This window comes from Bubalus bubalis, chromosome 3 (assembly GCF_019923935.1).
Source record: "Bubalus bubalis isolate 160015118507 breed Murrah chromosome 3, NDDB_SH_1, whole genome shotgun sequence".
Lineage (NCBI taxonomy): Eukaryota > Metazoa > Chordata > Mammalia > Artiodactyla > Bovidae > Bubalus > Bubalus bubalis.
The window spans coordinates 16,322,519-16,344,027 of NC_059159.1; the positions used below are offsets into that span (position 1 = coordinate 16,322,519).

At 37.3% G+C, this 21,509-nt stretch overlaps 1 protein-coding gene across 15 annotated transcripts in view; it reads right to left on the reverse strand.

The window, feature by feature from the left end:
- The window catches only part of EFCAB3 (EF-hand calcium binding domain 3), a 177,653-nt gene that overhangs the window by 131,804 nt on the left and 24,340 nt on the right, over positions 1-21,509 (reverse strand). For 11 of the 15 annotated variants that reach the window (XM_044938820.2, XM_044938816.2, XM_044938817.2 and 8 more), the window contains 12 exons: positions 21,225-21,329; positions 20,565-20,618; positions 19,963-20,067; positions 15,959-16,012; positions 15,199-15,303; positions 14,072-14,125; positions 13,420-13,524; positions 9,913-9,963; positions 8,941-9,045; positions 8,323-8,376; positions 6,879-6,983; positions 6,173-6,226 (listed from right to left, as the gene is read on the reverse strand). In XM_044938820.2, coding sequence (XP_044794755.2) covers positions 6,173-6,226; positions 6,879-6,983; positions 8,323-8,376; positions 8,941-9,045; positions 9,913-9,963; positions 13,420-13,524; positions 14,072-14,125; positions 15,199-15,303; positions 15,959-16,012; positions 19,963-20,067; positions 20,565-20,618; positions 21,225-21,329 — 951 coding nt within the window. Of the gene's footprint in view, positions 1-6,172; positions 6,227-6,878; positions 6,984-7,416; positions 7,564-7,628; positions 7,661-8,322; positions 8,377-8,940; positions 9,046-9,912; positions 9,964-13,419; positions 13,525-14,071; positions 14,126-15,198; positions 15,304-15,958; positions 16,013-19,270; positions 19,455-19,962; positions 20,068-20,564; positions 20,619-21,224; positions 21,330-21,509 lie in introns of those variants that run through there. The other 4 variants (XM_025279897.3, XM_044938828.2, XM_044938827.2 and 1 more) reach the window with 4 other exon arrangements.

The following is a 21,509-nucleotide window of genomic DNA, read 5'->3' on the forward strand; positions in this document are numbered from 1 at the left end:
AATTAAAATGGAATCACAGATAAATAGCCTGGAGGCAAGGATTGAGAAGATGCAAGAAAGGTTTAACAAGGACTTAGAAGAAATAAAAAAGAGTCAATATATAATGAATAATGCAATAAGTGAAATTAAAACACTCTGGAGGCAACAAATAGTAGAATAACAGAGGCAGAAGATAGGATTAGTGAATTAGAAGATAGAATGGTAGAAATAAATGAATCAGAGAGGACAAAAGAAAAACGAATTAAAAGAAATGAGGACAATCTCAGAGACCTCCAGGACAATATTAAATGCTACAACATTTGAATCATAGGGGTCCCAGAAGAAGAAGACAAAAAGAAAGACCATGAGAAAATACTTGAGGAGATAATAGTTGAAAACTTCCCTAAAATGGGGAAGGAAATAATCACCCAAGTCCAAGAAACCCAGAGAGTCCCAAACAGGATAAACCCAAGGCGAAACACCGCAAGACACATATTAATCAAATTAACAAAGATCAAACACAAAGAACAAATATTAAAAGCAGCAAGGGAAAAACAACAAATAACACACAAGGGAATACCCATAAGGATAACAGCTGATCTTTCAATAGAAACTCTTCAAGCCAGGAGGGAATGGCAAGACATACTTAAAATGATGAAAGAAAATAACCTACAGCCCAGATTATTGTACCCAGCAAGGATCTCATTCAAGTATGAAGGAGAAATCAAAAGCTTTTCAGACAAGCAAAAGCTGAGAGAATTCTGCACCACCAAACCAGCTCTCCAACAAATACTAAAGGATATTCTCTAGACAGGAAACACAAAAACGGTGTATAAATTTGAACCCAAAACAATAAAGTAAATGGCAATGGGATCATACTTATCAGTAATTACCTTAAACGTAAATGGGTTGAATGCCCCAACCAAAAGACAAAGACTGGCTGAATGGATACAAAAACAAGACCCCTACATATGTTGTCTACAAGAGACCCACCTCAAAACAGGGGACACATACAGACTGAAAGTGAAGGGCTGGAAAAAGATTTTCCATACAAATAGGGACCAAAAGAAAGCAGGAGTAGCAATACTCATATCAGATAAAATAGACTTTAAAACAAAGACTGTGGAAAGAGACAAAGATGGTCACTACATAATGATCAAAGGATCAATCCAAGAAGAAGATATAACAATTATAAATATATAGGCACCCAACACGGGAGCACCACAGTATGTAAGACAAATGCTAACAAGTATGAAAGGAGAAATTAACAATAACACAATAATAGTGGGAGACTTTAATACCCCACTCACACCTATGGATAGATCAACTAAACAGAAAATTAACAAGGAAACACAAACTTTAAATGATACAATAGACCAGTTAGACCTAATTGATATCTATAGGACATTTCATCCCAAAACAATGAATTTCACCTTTTTCTCAAGCGCACATGGAACCTTCTCCAGGATAGATCACATCCTGGGCCATAAAGCTAGCCTTGGTAAATTCAAAAAAATAGAAATCATTCCAAGCATCTTTTCTGACCACAATGCAGTAAGATTAGATCTCAATTACAAGAGAAAAACTATTAAAAATTCCAACATATGGAGGCTGAACAACACGCTGCTGAATAACCAACAAATCACAGAAGAAATCAAAAAAGAAATCAAAATTTGCATAGAAACGAATGAAAATGAAAACACAACAACCCAAAACCTGTGGGACACGGTAAAAGCAGTCCTAAGGGGAAAGTTCATAGCAATACAGGCACACCTCAAGAAACAAGAAAAAAGTCAAATAAATAACCTAACTCTACACCTAAAGCAACTAGAAAAGGAAGAAATGAAGAACCCCAGGGTTAGTAGAAGGAAAGAAATCTTAAAACTTAGAGCAGAAATAAATGCAAAAGAAACAAAAGAGATCATAGCAAAAATATACAAAACCAAAAGCTGGTTTTTTGAAAGGATAAATAAAATTGACAAACCATTAGCCAGACTCATCAAGAAACAAAGGGAGAAAAATCAAATCAATAAAATTAGAAATGAAAATGGAGAGATCACAACAGACAACACAGAAATACAAAGGATCATAAGAGAGTACTATCAACAATTATATGCCAATAAAATGAACAACGTGGAAGAAATGGACAAATTCTTAGAAAAGTACAACTTTCCAAAACTCGATCAGGAAGAAATAGAATATCTTAACAGACCCATCACGAGCATGGAAATTGAAACTGTAATAAAAAATCTTCCAGCAAACAAAAGCCCAGGTCCAGACGGCTTCACAGCTGAATTCTACCAAAAATTTAGAGAAGAGCTAACACCTATCCTGCTCAAACTCTTCCAGAAAATTGCAGAGGATGGTAAACTTCCAAACTCATTCTATGAGGCCACCATCACCCTAATACCAAAACCTGACAAAGATCCCACAAAAAAAGAAAACTACAGGCCAATATCACTGATGAACATAGATGCAAAAATCCTTAACAAAATTCTAGCAATCAGAATCCAACAACACATTAAAAAGATCATACACCATGACCAAGTGGGCTTTATCCCAGGGATGCAAGGATTCTTCAATATCCACAAATCAATCAATGTAATACACCACATTAACAAATTGAAAAATAAAAACCATATGATTATCTCAATAGATGCAGAGAAAGCCTTTGACAAAATTCAACATCCATTTATGATCAAAACTCTCCAGAAAGCAGGAATAGAAGGAACATACCTCAACATAATCAAAGCTATATATGACAAACCCACAGCAAACATTATCCTCAATGGTGAAAAATTGAAAGCATTTCCTCTGAAGTCAGGAACAAGACAAGGGTGCCCACTTTCACCATTACTATTCAACATAGTTTTGGAAGTTTTGGCCACAGCAATCAGAGCAGAAAAAGAAATAAAAGGAATCCAAATTGGAAAAGAAGAAGTAAAGCTCTCACTGTTTGCAGATGACATGATCCTCTACATAGAAAACCCTAAAGACTCCACCAGAAAATTACTAGAACTAATCAATGACTATAGTAAAGTTGCAGGATATAAAATCAACACACAGAAATCACTTGCATTCGTATACACTAATAATGAGAAAACAGAAAGAGAAATTAAGGAAACAATTCCATTCACCATTGCAACAGAAAGAATAAAATACTTAGGAATATATCTACCTAAAGAAACTAAAGACCTATATATAGAAAACTATAAAACACTGGTGAAAGAAATTAAAGAGGACACTAACAGATGGAGAAATATACCATGTTCATGGGTTGGAAGAATCAATATAGTGAAAATGAGCATACAACCCAAAGCAATCTATAGATTCAATGCAATCCCTATCAAGCTACCAACAGCATTCTTCACAGAGCTAGAACAAATAATTTCACAATTTGTATGGAAAAACAAAAAACCTCGAATAGCCAAAGCGATCTTGAGAAAGAAGAATGGAACTGGAGGAATCAACCTACCTGACTTCAGGCTCTACTACAAAGCCACAGTTATCAAGACAGTATGGTACTGGCACAAAGACAGAAATATAGATCAATGGAACAAAATAGAAAGCCCAGAGATAAATCCACGCACATATGGACACCTTATCTTTGACAAAGGAGGCAAGAATATACAATGGATTAAAGACAATCTCTTTAACAAGTGGTGCTGGGAACTCTGGTCAACCACTTGTAAAAGAATGAAACTAGAACACTTTCTAACACCATACACAAAAATAAACTCAAAATGGATTAAAGATCTAAACGTAAGACCAGAAACTATAAAACTCCTAGAGGAGAACATAGGCAAAACACTCTCTGACATACATCACAGCAGGATCCTCTATGACCCACCTCCCAGAATATTGGAAATAAAAGCAAAAATAAACAAATGGGACCTAATTAACCTTAAAAGCTTCTGCACATCAAAGGAAACTATTAGCAAGGTGAAAAGACAGCCTTCAGAATGGGAGAAGATAATAGCAAATGAAGCAACTGACAAACAACTAATCTCGAGAATATACAAGCAACTCCTACAGCTCAACTCCAGAAAAATAAATGACCCAATCAAAAAATGGGCCAAAGAACTAAATAGACATTTCTCCAAAAAAGACATACAGATGGCTCACAAACACATGAAAAGATGCTCAACATCACTCATTATCAGAGAAATGCAAATCAAAACCACTATGAGGTACCATTTCACACCAGTCAGAATGGCTGCGACCCAAAAGTCTACAAGTAATAAATGCTGGAGAGGGTGTGGAGAAAAGGGAACCCTCTTCCACTGTTGGTGGGAATGCAAACTAGTACAGCCACTATGGAGAACAGTGTGGAGATTCCTTAAAAAACTGGAAATAGAACTGCCTTATGATCCAGCAATCCCACTGCTGGGCATACACACTGAGGAAACCAGAAGGGAAAGAGACACATGTACCCCAATGTTCATCGCAGGACTGTTTATAATAGCCAGGACATGGAAGCAACCTAGATGTCCATCAGCAGATGAATGGATAAGAAAGCTGTAGTACATATACAGAATGGAGTATTACTCAGCCATTAAAAAGAATACATTTGAATCCGTTCTAATGAGGTGGATGAAACTGGAGCCTATTATACAGAGTGAAGTAAGCCAGAAAGAAAAACACCAATACAGTATACTAACGCATATATATGGAATTTAGAAAGATGGTAACAATAACCCTGTGTATGAGACAGCAAAAGAGACACTGATGTATAGAACAGTCTTATGGACTCTGTGAGAGAGGGAGAGGGTGGGAAGATTGGGGAGAATGGCATTGAAACATGTAAAATATCATGTATGAAACGAGTCGCCAGTCCAGGTTCGATGCACGATACTGGATGCTTGGGGCTGGTGCACTGGGACGACCCAGAGGGATGGAATGGGGAGGGAGGAGGGAGGAGGGTTCAGGATGGGGAACACATGTATACCTGTGGCGGATTCATTTTGATATTTGGCAAAACTAATACAATTATGTAAAGTTTAAAAATAAAATAAAATTAAAAAAAAAAAAGAAAATTCTGAAAGAGATGGAAATACCAGACCACCTGACTTGCCTCTTGAGAAATTTGTATGCAGGTCAGGAAGCAACAGTTAGAACTGGACATGGAACAACAGACTGGTTCCAAATAGGAAAAGGAGTACGTCAAGGCTGTATATTGTCACCCTGCTTATTTAACTTCCATGCAGAGTACATCATGAGAAACGCTGGGCTGGAAGAAGCACAAGCTGGAATCAAGATTGCTGGGAGAAATATCAATAACCTCAGATATGCAGATGACACCACCCTTATGGCAGAAAGTGAAGAGGAACTCAAAAGCCTCTTGATGAAAGTGAAAGTGGAGAGTGAAAAAGTTGGCTTAAAGCTCAACATTCAGAAAATGAAGATCATAGCATCCAGTCCCATCACTTCATGGGAAATAGATGGGGAAACAGTGGAAACAGTGTCAGACTTTATTTTTTTCGGCTCCAAAATCACTGCAGATGGTGACAGCAGCCATGAAATTAAAAGACACTTACTCCTTGGAAGAAAAGTTATGACCAACCTGGACAGCATATTCAAAAGCAGAGATATTACTTTGCCAACAAAGGTTCATCTAGTCAAGGCTATGGTTTTTCCTGTGGTCATGTATGGATGTGAGAGTTGGACTGTGAAGAAGGCTGAGTGCTGAAGAATTGATGGGTTTGAACTGTGGTGTTGGAGAAGACTCTTGAGAGTCCCTTGGACTGCAAGGAGATCCAACCAGTCCATTCTGAAGGAGATCAGCCCTGGGATTTCTTTGGAAGGAATGATGCTGAAGCTGAAACTCCAGTACTTTGGCCACCTCATGCGAAGAGTTGACTCATTGGAAAAGACTCTGATGCTGGGAGGGATTGGGGGCAGGAGGAGAAGGGGACGACAGAGGATGAGATGGCTGGATGGCATCACTGACTCGATGGATGTGAGTCTGGGTGAACTCCAGGAGTTGGTGATGGACAGGGAGGCCTGGCGTGCTGCGATTTATGGGCCTGCAGAGTCAGACACGACTGAGCGACTGAACTGAACTGATGGGACTGGATGCCATGATCTTAGTTTTCTGAATGTTCAGAATATTGGAATATATATTTAAAATATGATATGTTCTTATGGCAAAATATCTTGATTTTATATCTTGTCATCATCACTTCTCACTCACCAGAAAATAAACTTGCTGTGTTCATCAGGGAGTTCAGAGGAACTTTTCCATTATCTGAAATACAAAGGATAATCAGATACAGATAAAATATTTATTGCTATTAGGATTAGGATCACTTTTTCCATCAAATTTTCTAAGTTGTCATTATTTACATAGAGAAACTTTTGTTGATTTTTATATCCAACTATCTTATAGAATTCTAAAGAAGGTGTTTTAACATGCTAAATCAGATCTTTAATGCTTTTCCTAAATGGTCTTTTTAATCTAAAAGATATCTCTCTGCTGCCATATTATTGGTCTCAAATCAGATATCACTGACTATTTCAACCTGATACTCGTATTTGCTAAATGGAAATATGATCATCTCTCTTTGTATATTACCTGTCAAACAATTCCAAATTCTGTTTACCTTCTTACTTTGTCAATCTCCGACCCTTCTCAACATCTATTTCAGTAGCTTCTGCTATTTTTCCTGAAGTGTTTCTTTGTTTTTCCTAGTTGAATCTTAATCTACCAATGCCCTTATTGGATCTCTGACAATACTGAGAATAATAATCAGAAGCCATATTTATCCCCCTTGAAAATCATAACTCTATAAGAATTTCTTACTTTCTAAATGAAATTGAACAAGTATACTCTGGGATGCTACAATAAGACTTCAAAGGCTCTTCTGAAAGGAGTCACAAGTGGTAAATTAAATACTCACTGTCAATTTCCAAATAGTTACATAGATCATTTAATTCTTTATTTTCAAGTTCAGAGTTCAGGTTTGTCAAAGTGGTTCCTAGTTTATTTTCTAAAACATGTCCTCCTTGATTAAGAGATGAAATGAGAAATGATTAAAATCATGCCTAAAATAAAAATGATTTAGTTAAGTGTTACGCACCAAACCCTAATGGGAGGGAGAAAAGCAAAGTTGCAATGCAGATGTTCAAGGAAAATAGAAAACCAAGGTAGCAGAGGATAGGGTGGGGACTGAGAAGACAAACATCTCCTTTACATGTTATGAGGCACTCTGCTAAAATTTGTCATAGACATCTAAAGCAAATGAATGAGACTTATTAGTCATCATTCATTTATTATCAATAATAGAGAAACATGTCTGAAATGCTAGCCACAATTCTGGCTACTGAGTTTGAAACTTGTCATTATAATAGTAAATTATCTCCCAGGAAATAACCTAGTAGTTATCTAAACTTGAACTGTAAGTCATAAAGGGGAATAAAAAAGATTAATAACCTAACTGTTCAATATAATAGCGCAGTTAAGGAAGTGAAAGTGAAGTTGCTCAGTCATGTCCGACTCTTTGCGATCTCATGAACTGTAGCCTACCAGGCTCCTCTGTTCATGGTGCTTTCCAGGCAAAAGTTCTGGAGTGCTTTGCCATTTCCTTCTCTAGGGAATCTTCCCATCCTGTCGTGTCCGACTCTTTGCGATCTCATGAACTGTAGCCTACCAGGCTCCTCTGTCCATGGGGTTTTCCAGGCAAGAGTTCTGGAGTGCTTTGCCATTTCCTTCTCCAGGGGATCTTCCCATTCCAGGGATCGAACCCAGGTCTTACGCATTGTAGGCAGACGCTTTACCATCTGAGCCACCAGGGAAGATTCCCTGTAAAGGGAGCGGTTAAGAATGTAGGTTCAAATCATGATCCTCCCAAGTTCAAATGGAGTGACCTTAGGCAAGTGAGTTAGCATCTCTTATCTGTAAAATGGTACCTGACTTAGGAAAAGTATCTAGTGTGTGTGCTCAGTCACTCATTTGATCTGACTCTTTGCAACCCCATGGACTGTAGCCCTCCAGGCTCCTCTGTCCATGGGATTCTCCAGGCAAGAATACCGGAATGGGTTGCCATTTCCACCTGCAGGGATCTTCCCAACCTAGGGATTGAATCTGCATTTCCTGCATCTCTTTACCACTGAGCTGGTGGATTCTTTACCACTGAGCTACCTGGGAAGCCCAAAAGAAGCTAACTTACAGATTTCTGTGACGTTTAAATGAGTTAGTAGATGTAAAGTATTTAGAACAGTGCTTGGCACTACACTCAAGAGAAATTAGCTATTACTACCATTAAGTAATTAAAAGGATTTCCAAAAGGAAATACAAAGGTCAAAAACTTCATTTTCACTTGACTTATTATTCTTAACACTCACCTTGGAAAGTCTTTAAACCCTGTAGCAACCGTTTTTGATAGTACTTTCTGTCATCTACAAGAGAAGTCATTATGGTTAACACAGAAATGTGATACAGCAACTCATAAGAAGAGAATAGATTATTTTATAAAGACAATAATGTTACATGATTTGCCTTTTAGATTTATCTAATTTCTCATCCACACATCATTATCTTCCTTGGTTTTAAGAATAAAGTTAAGGGATAGAGAAAGTTCTAAACTTTCTTTACTAGGCTGAAACTTTCAGTCTCTCTGATTTGACCCTTTTTAACATGACTTCCTCTTTTTCCTCCTTATTTTTCTATTAGACATTTCAAGATTAAAATGCTAAATTAAATTAAAAAAAATCAATTTAAAAATCTTTATTCATTTATGATGTTCTTAAGCTCAATCCCAATGGAGTAAGCTCTATCTCTGACAATAGCCTCCATGAAGGCAAGAACTTCTGTGTTTAATCCGATAACCTAAGAAGTGCTCATTAAACATGTTGAATATAAATATACACTGAATAAATGTTTAATGATTCCTACCTACCCCAACAATAAATACACTCACCCTAAGCTCCTCTGAGGACAAAAACAGTATCATAAATACTCACAAGTAAGTGGTAGAGTTTTAAGCAGCTTCCAGCGTTCCTTAGGTGTGAGTTCTATCCCTATGTTTTTCAAAACACCATCTACTTCATCAGCATTAATCTTGGCTCCTTGGAAAAGATGAAAATAATGACTGATGAAAAACTTAAGCATGATGAATGAGTCTAAATTATGAACATCATCTGAGTTTAATTGTAGGATTAAGAACAGGGTTGGCCAATGCTAAGTCAAGACTAAGGAAATATCAGATAGAACTCAATCTTAATTCTAGAGAGAAAAATTTTTTGAATATGCTAATAAAAATGGGATAAATCAACACTCTGAAATGGTAGCTGTATAGAGGCTTAAAACAACTAATATAAATGGCTATAGAAATAATTCTGTAATGACAGTGTTCATATTACTTTTAATTTGCCCATGTGATAAAAAAAAAAGTTAAAGTGTTAGCTGCTTAGTCATGTCCAATTATTTGCAACCGCAGGGACTGTAGCCCACCAGACCCTTCTGTTCATGGAATTCTCTAGGCAAGAATACTAGAGTGGTAACCATTCCCTTCTCCAGGGGATTTTCCTGACCCAGGAATTGAATTTGGGTCTCCTGCATTGTAGGCAAATTCTTGACTGTCTGAGTCACCAGGGAAGTTCCTGTGTAATGTTATTTATAAAAAGATTTATGCCAATGTTTTTTTCTGCCACTTATTGTGGTAACATAGATTTTTGGCTGTTTAAACGATGGAAAAGTGATATGCATTATTGAAAATATTCAGAGAGTACAAGATATTTTACCAAGACATGATAAATAATAGTTGTGCTAAAAAGTATACACCCCAAACTAATGTGGATCACAAAATGAAAGATACCATTAATATACTAAAAGAACTAACAATGTCAGTATGATGGGAATAAAATATTTAAAAGCAAAACAGAAAAGCATCAGCATTTTGTTAAAATGATTTTTCTGTATAAACTTTCACTCACCTTTGAATGACTCAACATTTTCCATGAGAGTATTTGGTTTAACCTTTTCATCTATAGGATAAAGTACAAGTAAGACACAGATTTTTCATTAGACCCAGAAAGTGTTACAAAGACCTTATATTGTGGAACAAAACACTGAAATTCAGAAGTTTACCCTGAGTTGTTCTATAAATAAACCCCAGCTGGGCATGGAATTGAAGAATTAAGTTCTATAAATGATAAATATATAGAATAGAAGACAAAATTATAGTATAAAATATTAAATTCTATACACAATGGTGATAGGAAGTTTTAAAAACATTGCTTGACTTACTCTCCACTTGGCCTATTCTACTTTAGAATCTAGGAGTACTATGATGCTTGACCACCTTACTGTTAATATTACAGGATTCATACACAATAAAAACTGCAATACCAATGTATTCACCTGCCTAAAATATTGTAGCTGGCTACTTCTACATGCAACCCTTACACAGCACTTTCTTCATGTTTCCAACTCCACACCCACCAAAACTTCCAATCGTTGCTGACTCCTTCATCTAATTTGTATACTTCTGTAGTTGTTCAGTCGTTCAGTCATGTTCGACTCTTTGTGATTCCATGGAATGCATGCCAGGCTTCACTGTCCTTCACCATCTCCCGGAGTTTGCTCAAACTTATGTTCATCGAGTTGGTGATGCCATCCAACCATCTCATCCTCTGTGGTCCCCTTCTCCTGCCTTCAGTCTTTCCTAGCATAAGGGTCTTTTTTAATGAATCAGCTCTTTGCATCAAGTGGTCAAAGTATTGGAGCTCCAGCTTCAGCATCAGTCCTTCCAATGGATATTCAGGACTGATTTCCTTTAGGATTGGCTGATTTGATCTCCTTGCAGTCCAAGGGACTCTCAAGAGTCTTCTCCAACACCACAGTTCAAAAGCATCAATTCTTCAGCGTTCAGTTTTCTTTCTTTTTTTTTTTAAATTTCTATGATTTTATTTATTTTTAAATTTAAATTTATTTATTTTATTGTGGTCCAACTCGCACATCCATACATGACTACTGGGAAAACCGTAGCTTTGACTCTATGGACTTTTGTTGGCAAAGTCTCTCTGCTTTTTAATATGCTGTCTAGGTTTGTCATAGCTTTTCTTCCAAGGAGCAAGAGTCTTTTAATTTCATGGCTTCAGTCACCATCTGCAGTGATTTTGGAGCCAAAATAAACATCATAAAGTCTATCACAGTTTCCGTTTTTCTCCCCATCTATTTGCCATGAAGTGATGGGACCAGATGCCATGATCTTAGTTTTCTCAATGCTGAGTTTTAGCTAGCTTTTTCATTCTCCTCTTTCACTTACCAAGAGGTTCTTTTGTTCCCCTTTGCTTTCTACCGTAAGGGTAGTGTCATCTACAGATCTGAGGTTATTGATATTTCTCCTGGCAATTTTGATTCCAGCTTGTGCTTCCTCCAGCCTGGCATTTCTCATGATGTACTTTGCATGTAAGTTAAATAAGCAGGGTGACAATATGCAGCTTTGACCTATTACTTTCCCAATTTTGAAGCAGTCTGTCATTCCATAGTTGGTTCTAACTGTTGCTTCTTGATCTGCACACAGGTTTCTCAGGAGGCAGGTGAAGTGGTCTGGTATTCCTATCTCTAAGAATTTTCCACAGTTTGTTGTGATCCACACAGTCAAAGGCTTTAGTGTAGTCAATGAAATAGAAAGTGAAAAGTGAAAGTGTCAGTGCCTCAGTCGTGTCTGACTCTTTGCTACTTCATGGGATTTTCCAGACAAGAATACTGGAATGGGTTGCTGTTTAATTCTCCAGAGGATCTTCCCAACCCAGGGATCAAACCTAGGTCTCCCACATTGCAGGCAGATTCTTTACTGTCTGAGCCACCAGGGAAGCCCTAATGAAGCAGAAGTAGATGATTTTCTGGAATTCTCTTGCAACTTTATGGTGATTTAAGAGACTTTTACTTTTTTTTTTTCCCTGACAGGTTTTTAAATTTCTTCTTTGGTTTTTTTTTCTTTCTTTCTTTTTTTTGATGTTGTCTTTTTATTTTTTAATTTACTATATCATATTGGTTTTGGCATACATCAATATGAATCCGCCACGGGTGTACACGTGTTCCCAATCCTGAACCCCCCTCCCACCTCCCTCCCCATACCATCCCTCTGGGTCATCCCAGTGCACCAGCCCCAAGCTTCCTGTATCCTGCATCAAACCTGGACTGGCAATTCATTTCTTATATGATATTATACATGTTTCAATGCCGTTCTCCAAAATCATCACTCCCCTCCCTCTCCCACAGAGTCCAAAAGACTGTTCTATACATCTGTGTCTCTTTTGCTGTCTCGCATACAGGGTTATCGTTACCATCTTTCTAAATTCCATATATATGTATTAGTATACTGTATTGGTGTTTTTCTTTCTGGCTTACTTCACTCTGTAAAATCGGCTCCAGTTTCATCCACCTCATTAGAAGTGATTCAAATGTATTCTTTTTAATGGCTGCGTAATACTCCATTGTGTATATGTACTACAGCTTTCTTATCCATTCATCTGCTGATGGACATCTAGGTTGTTTCCATGTCCTGGCCATTATAAACAGTGCTGCAATGAACATTGGGGTACACGTCTCTCTGTCAATTCTGGCTTTTTTTTCTTTAAAGTGCTCCTTTGTTTCATTTCTCTACCTGCTTCTTCAGATCAGATCAGATCAGTCACTCAGTCGTGTCCGACTCTTTGCGACCCCATGAAGCACAGCACGCCAGGCCTCCCTGTTCATCGCCAACTCCCGGAGTTCACCCAAACTCACGTCCATCGAGTCAGTGATGCCATCCAGCCATCTCATCCTCTGTCGTCCCCTTCTCCTCCTGCCCCCAATCCCTCCCAGCATCAGAGTCTTTTCCAATGAGTCAACTCTTCGCATGAGGGGGCCAAAGTAATGGAGTTTCAGCTTCAGCATCATTCCTTCCAAAGAAATCCCAGGGCTGATCTCCTTCAGAATGGACTGGTTGGATCTCCTTGCAGTCCAAGGGACTCTCAAGAGTCTTCTCCAACACCACAGTTCAAAAGCATCGATTCTTCGGTGCTCAGCCTTCTTCACAGTCCAACTCTCACATCCATACATGACCACTGGAAAAACCATAGCCTTGACTAGACGAACCTTTGTTGGCCAAGTAATGTCTCTGCTTTTGAATATGCTATCCAGGTTGGTCATAACCTTCCTTCCAAGGAGTAAGTGTCTTTTAATTTCATGGCTGCAGTCACCGTCTGTAGTGATTTTGGAGCCCAGAAAAATAAAGTCTGACACTGTTTCCACTGTTTCCCCCCTGCTTCTTAGGTCTGTCAATTTTCTCACTGCCATCAAAATTTAGCCCTTCAGGTGGGAATCACTGTTTAACAGATTACTGATCTTATTTAAACATTAATAATCTGAGATAATAAAATTTCCCAGATGAACACATCTGGAAGTTTTATTAGAGGAGCTCAGTTTCCCTAAAGCCATGACTACATGCTCACCATCAACTGGCAGGTGGTTCCTCAGGTCCTCAACTTCCTCATTCTCCAGGTCATAACCCAAGTTTTCCAGGATGGTTTCCAGTTTAGAGACATGACACTTCCCACCTTAAGAAAGAATGAAGTGATAAAAAATAGGAACTGGAATTTAAAAAAAATGCTGGTTATATTCATGCACCAACTGCAACTAGATGAAACAAATCCATTGCATAATGACCAAAAAAAAAAAAAAAAAAAGAAAACTGTTTACGGTTACACGTGAAATGTCTTCAACACTTTCCACGATAAAGACGTACTGTGGACGTCAAGAATATATTTGTGGTTCATTTCAGGGGCCCTTTCTATAGTTTTCAAGAAAGGTGTATTTAGAAGGAACTTAATTATATATTATGTAAATTATATACAATTTTATTTATATATTAATCCCAAATGCTATTTTTATGTATTATAAGTTGCATATGTATATATGAAACTTACTGTGTCAGAGAACTATAAATGATCACATTAGATGTAATTGCATCTAAAGGAGACCTATAGGTTAATGGGATAATAAGATCAATGATCTAATTATTGTGGAATGATAAGCCTTTTGAAAATTAAGGTAAAATATGCAAGTCTTAGTTTTACTTTCCTTCTTATTATGATTCTCACTTACCAGGAAAAGCCTTGATGTGATTGAGCAAATCATTTTTCTCTACCTTTTTATCATCTGTAAAATAAGACACATTTAAGGTAAGATAGAGTTACATGGACAGTAAAAAAAAAAGGTAGTAAGAACATAATTTCATAATTACGTACTTTAAAAAGTTGTCTTAAGTTATATTCCTACATTTTCTACATCCACGTTCTTCACTGAAACAGATGTTACCTCTTTCCCCACTCTGAGTTCTCCTTTTTCTTTCTCTGTGTATACTAAGTCACTCCAGTCATGTCTGACTCTTTGCGACCCTATGGACCGTAGCCTGCTAGGCTCCTCTGTCCATGGGATTCTCCAGGCAAGAATACTGGAGTGGGTTGCTATGCACTCCTCCAGGGGATCTTTCTGACCCAGGAATCCAACCCATGCCTCCTGAGTCTCCTGCATTGGCAGATGGGTTCTTTACCATAAGCACCACCTTCCTGCTAATTTAGACTTTTCTTTCACATTGCCCTACTAATGCATCATTCATTTCTAAGTAATATTTAAAAATTTTTTTATTTTATTGAAGTAGAGTTGATTTAAAATGTTGTGCTGATTTCTGCTGTGGAGCAAAGTGATTCAATTGTACATATATATATTCTTTTTCATATTCTTCTCCATTATCAATTATTACAGGATATTGAATATATTTCATGTGTTGTACTGTAGGACCTTGCTGTTTATCCATTCTGTATGTAATCGTTTGCCTCTGCTAATCCCAGACTCCCAATCCATCCTTTCCCCTTTGCCACCTCACCCTTGGCAACCACAGTTTGCTCTCTATGTCTGTGAGTCTGCTTCTGTTTCGTAGATACATTCATTTGTGTTATATTTCAGATTCCACATATTAGTGATGGCATATGGTATTTGTCTTTCTTTTTCTGATTTATTGCACTTAATGGCAGGACTCAGGTTTGATGCGATAGCTTTTCAAAATGAGAAACCTAAATGTTAAAGGCCTAATTTCTTTACAGCTAAGGATTGGTATTTTTGTGTTTTAGATTTTTATACAAAACTAGAATGGCCCATTTTTATGATGTTCTCACAATGAAGTTTATACAAGCACAGAGATACATACACAGATACATACATCAAATACCTACCAGCAAATGGCAATATTTTCAACAGCTCCCAGATTTCCCTATTTGTGAGCTCTATTCCCAGGTTTCTTAGTGTTTTGTGTATGTCCTTGGCTCCAACTTTTTCTCCTTTAAAAGATGGGAATGGTTACAGGTGAGAATTGCTTACGGACTCCAAACGATGGAAGTGTTTAAAGCTTGTACAGGGTTTTCTACAGTTTTCGGAAGTTATTTCTTTAATTCTAAACAAAATACTTATTTCTAATGCTCTTAAGGACCTCAAAGAAGTTAACCCAGCTCATGGTAAAGGGATATATAGGAGATAAAGTGATCTAAGTTATGTACAGGCAGCTACCTAATCTAAATTGTATTAACCATCAGGTAGAATTTGTGTTTCTCTAACTTTGTCTGAATTACAAGATGAATTATCTTCATTAACCACATTATTTGTATTTCTATCAAAATTTTACTCTAACATTTACTGGGTTACAGTAGATGTGAGATAAGTATTTTGAATGAATGAATAGGTGAGTTGGCCACTGAAATAAATCACAAAATAAAAAAGTTTCAGAGAATACAGAACTTGTTATAGAGAAATAGTGATATGTTTTGCTAAAACATAAATAATCCAATGTAATCTTCATGTCATTAGAATCAACTTTAATTGTTACAAAAACAGAAGTTAAAAATCAATGACAAAATAAGAAAACAGCTTTACATCTGTATGTAAACATGGAGTATTTGCATTTTAGTTTTATATCTTTTCACAAAATGTATTGCTCACCTGTTATTTTCTTGATTTCTTTTAGCAGTTTATGCAGATCAGTCTTGCCAAACACTAAAAAATAAGCCACAATTTAGACAGACACAATTGTAGACTGATTTAAAAAGATTATTACAATATTTAAGCATTAATTTCATTATTTATTCTCTTCTCCCTCTTAGTATCTCAGTCTCTGCGTGCATGCATATGAAAATTTCCCTCCTCAGGTTTGTTCTTGTGGCTTTACACAATCTACTATATCAGATTCCAGCAATAACAATAAAAACTTTCAGTTTGGAACTTCAAGTCTACCTATTTCCCCACTTAACACTATCCCATACTATAACCCCCAAGTTAGCTTAATCTACTGCATTTTTTGTAGTAGGAATGTTCATTACATAATCAAAGAATATGAGAGTCTTTAAATTTAAAAATATGTCTATTTATTCTGTATCCCATCCAGACAAGTTAGGGTTGCCCATAGTAATATTAAACACTTTAAAATTAAACAGTAGAATGGAACATAATGAGAATTATCTCTTCAATCAGTATAATTTCCCAGAATTGCAGATGTAGTACATTTTAGGCCAAGGAAAAAAAAATCTAGAACTATGCACATTATTCGTATTTTCTTACCAAAAAAACAGAATACTATTTATTATTATGGAATCTTATTCTTCCTTTGGGATAGTTTCCAGTACATTCTCCCCATACATTTAGTTATCAGATTTATGCTTTGGGGTCTCTTGCTACATATAGCACAGTGTAATTTTACATTAAATTTCCACGTTGGTGATAATGATCAGGTAACACCTATTGATTAACACAACTGAAAATTCTTGCTGAGAGTCTTGAGTAGTTGCCAAAGTAACATATTATCTAGTTAATTCTATTCCTCACTCAACAAGTATTTATAGGTGTCAAAGATCTGCACTCATTGTGCTAGTTACTAAGGGATACAATAGCCCATGGGGTTGCAAAGAATGAGACACGACTGAGTACACACACACACACACACACACAACGGTGAGCAGCATAGACATGGTTCCTGTCCTCACAGAGCCTTCATTTATTATTGATTTCACTAAGTCTAGGTGAGAAAAAGCTTTTTATCTTTCTTTTAGCTTTCCCATCAGAGACAGCAAGGAAAATCTGTTCTGGTTTCACAGATTCAACACCAAAGGTATAACAACTAATTACGTATAGAAAGATAATGTGATTCATTGAAGAAAGTAGAATACTATCTGGGTTTACAAATGCTTATCTTTGCTCTTTATGTACATAATGAGGGTGTCTCTAGCCTGAGGATTAAAAAGCTTTACACCTTCCAATTTTTAAATGGGAATCTCAGCCTGCGTTCAGTTATTTAACTTTGATCAATTAAATTAACTAGGGTAGCTTTTCAAAATGCTTTTACTACCCATAAGGATTTATTTCCTCCTCTCCTTGAACTTCACTAAAATGATAGGAAAGTAATAACAAATGTACTCAAAAGACATTTATGGGAGACGAAATCCTCATGAACAAGAGACTTCACAAACATTTGAAAATTAGAAAGCAAGTAGGAGAGTGGTAACTAATTCAGCAGAGCTGAGGAAGAAAGAAAGAAAGTGAAAGTGAAGTCGCTCAGTCGTGTCCGACTCTTTGCGACCCCATGGACTGTAGCCTTCCAGGCTCCTCTGTCCGTGGGATTTTCCAGGCAATAGTCCTGGAGTGGATTGCCATTTCCTTCTCCAGGGGTCTTCCCAACCCAGGGATCGAACCCGGGTCTACTGCATTGTAGACAGACACTTTACCGTCTGAGCCACCAGGGAACTTAAAAGCCTATGAGGGGACACTAATGAAAAGCGGCATAATTCACAAAGAAGAATCCTAAAAAGTTTCAAGATACAGAGTATCGGGTACAGTGTAGGAATGAACATCAAGGGGACTGCTAGCAAGTTAGCACACACAGGCAAGTAAACAACATTCCCCTCCTCTGCTAGTTATTACCCTTTCTTTTATTCCCATTTTGTCCAAATTCCACTCCACCATCACTTCTCCTCTCACCCCTCTGCCCATTCCCTAAAAACCAGAAATTTATTCTCTAGAGACATGGACACAGAGAAGTTCTGGACTCTGGAAGGTAGGCACAGTAAATGTTAGGCAAGAGGATTAAAATGGGGCATTATATAAATGTTAATAAACTGAAGTGGAAGGGAGGGAGGCTCAAGAGGGAGAAGATATATGTATACTTACGCTTGATTGGGGCTTCCTTGGTAGCTCAGCTGGTAAAGAATCTGCCTGCAATGCAGGAGACTCTGGTTTGATTCTTGGGTTGGGAAGATCCCTTGGAGAAGGGAAAGCTATCCACTGCAAAATTTTGGGCTTCCCTGGTGGCTCAGACGGTAAAGAATCCACCTACAATATGGGAGACCTGGGTTCGATCCCTGGGTTGGGAAGATCCCCTGGAGGAAGGCATGGCAATCCACTCCAGTATTTTTGCTTAGAGAATCCCCATGGACAGAGGAGGCTGGTGGGCTACAGTCCATGGGGTCACAAAGAGTCAGACACAATTAAGCTACTAAGCATGCGCATGCTTGATTCATGCTGTTGTACAGCAGAAACCAACAGAACTTTGTGAAGAATTATCCTCCATTAAAATAAATCAATAAATAAAAAGAGTACTTCCCTGGTGGTCCAGTAATAAAGAATCCACCTCCCAATGCAGGGGATATGAGTTTGATCCCTGGTCTGGGAAGATCCCACAGGCCATGGGGAACTGAGCCCGCAAGCCACAACTACTGAGCTGGTGCTCTAGAGAGCCGCTGGTGCTCTAGAGGGCCTGTGGTGCTCAAAAAGAGTAGCCACTGCAATGAGAAGCCTGCTCACCGTAACAGAGAAGCTCCTGCTCACAGCAACTAGAGAAAGTCTGCTCACAGCAACAAAGACCCAGCACAGCGACAAATAAATAAATAAAATAAAGGAAGATAAAATACTGCTGTTTAAGGTTCTTAATGTAGACAGAGACAAGGTCAGGGATGAATAATGTGCACGCGTGCCAAAACACAGGGGAAGGGATAAGGAAACTGGTAATTTGCAAGTGTATAAAGGAATTGTTGGCTTGAAACCTAAGGAGCTTCCCAGGTAAAATCTGAAACCAGCCACCTGTACACTGAGGGCAGGGGAAGACCAAAGCAAGAGCAGACCACTCCAGATGGGTGGCTGAAAGGTTTCTAAGCAAGGAAACTGACAGATGAGGCTTGCCTTTGGTGACCACAAGACAAGTAGATCTCTGCACTGCCCGCCAGAATCTTAAAGTTAGAGACTTTAACTGGGTTTAGTCATGTATACCGTCCAGATGGGATTCAACAACACATTGCTCTCTTGAGGCTCTTTCCTTGAGCACAACTCTCATTGTGGGAACAGTGGACACGGTGGGTGTTCTAAGCACAGGGGAGGCCGTGAGGATCTTCCGATTGCCTTGAGTCCAGTTTTCAGGTCAACTGGCAGCCATGTTCTCTCAATTACCCACTCCAACAGGAATGTATAGCTGGGTGACATGATTTTTAAAATAAATGTAAATCATATACTTAATCTGAAATTAGAAACCTCTTCTCTGTGGGTAATAAGCCCTTCTTCAGTTTCTTTCAAGTAAAGGGTTAAACTCCTATAACTCATTGTAGCACATGTACCATCATGCATACTGAGATCACTGAAAACACATCAAGTCAAAATAGTCTCTTATGTTAGGACTGGGCTCTTTTCAAAGATTTAAAAAGTGATATTATCACCAAAACAAATTTAGTGAATGGGGAGGGGGGAGGGAGGAGGGTTCGGGATGGGGAACACATGTGTACCTGTGGCGGATTCATTTTGATATTTGGCAAATCTAATACAGTTATGTAAAGTTTAAAAATAAAATAAAATTAAAAAAAAAAAAAAGTGATATTATCACCAAAACAGATTTAGTGCCAGAAATTTTCAAACATAAGCTTATAAGTCTAAATTTCTTTAAAAGGTCTAATATCATCTGTGATGCTCACCATCAACTGGTAGCTTTTGTGCCAAATCTTTGAGCTTGTTATCTGGGAATTTGATTTTCATGTTTCCCAAAACGTTGTCCAGATTACTGACATCAACCTTCCCACCTATGGAAACATTTGGGAACACGAGGGAAATTTAATGACTTCTCCAATAGAGAAAATTTCAGTCAATTTCCATACAACCAGGACTATCAGCAAAAATATCACTGATCCAAAATGTTCAAGTGCACAATGTGAACAAAATAGAATTAGAATTGTAATTTCTGCATGGTCTTGAGGACAATCTTAACAAGGTACAAATTCATTCTCCAGTGAGTTACACTGATGGAATGCCCAGAACTACTGCCAATTCTTTACTTCACATTTTCTATATAGACCCAACTTTAGATTTGCTTTGCAAATAAATTTAATAAAAGCCAAAGTTTACTAAGCAGGAAAGACTATTTGAAAAAAGCACATACATTCAAAACAAATAAAAAATAATCACATAAAAAATTATGTGAGAGGTGGTAAGATCCACAAGAGAATAATTAGACAATAATATTAATGCAAATGTAAGGCAGAAGAATCTTATTTATCTTTCTTCTCATCATGTTTCTTACCATTGAAAGATTTCACACCATCTAGCAATCTATTTTCATATATATTCCCATCATCTGTAAGAAAAGGCACAATCGACATCACAGATAAAAGGATATAGAAATTGAAGAGAGACAATACAAAGGTATAATTTCACAAACATGCTTTAAAATGATTTGTCTTAGAAATAACTTTGATTTTTGCCCTCCAGTGACTTTGAAACTATGGACAAAAGAAAACTCTCAGAGTGCTGTGTCTGGCTGTAGAACCAATAATTAGCGGCAAACACCTTAACTGGAACATGAACATGTCTTTCCCTCACTTTCCTTTGACTTTTTTCTTCATTCTCCTACTCTTCTATTTCTCCCATCCTCACTTTCTTCCTTACATCTCTCAGTTTAACTTTTAGTTTTGAGGGTGGAACCAAATATAATAAAAGGAATTTTTGTATCCAATGGCAGGATTCAAGAAAATAGAGTTGGTATTTAGAGTTTCCCAAAGAAAGAACTACACTTTCTAAAGGAAGGACAAAGCTACACTAAAATTTCTTACATTCTTTTTTCTGTGGTTTTTAAATTAGGATATCTAGTAGGCATAGTTTTTTGTTTGTTTTTTTTTTAAAGTTGTTTTAAACACCTAAGACTAACCTTTCTCAAAGTTCTAATCTTGTTTGAAATGCTTACCATCAACTGGCAGGTTTTTCACCAGTTCCGAGTATTCTTTAGGTGTGAATTCTATCCCAAAGCCTTCCAGAATATTTTTCAGATCTTCTACATTAATTTTTTCTCCTTCAAAAACAGAAATGGTGAGTATAGTTGACAATATTAATAACTATCTAACTACTTAAAGATATGAAACAAAATCGTTCATGTTTATACATCACTATCCCCAGCTGCTAGGTAAAAGATAAAGGCACAGTAAAATCTGCCTAGTGGAGTCAAAAGTGGGCAGAGAATTAGAACTTATAG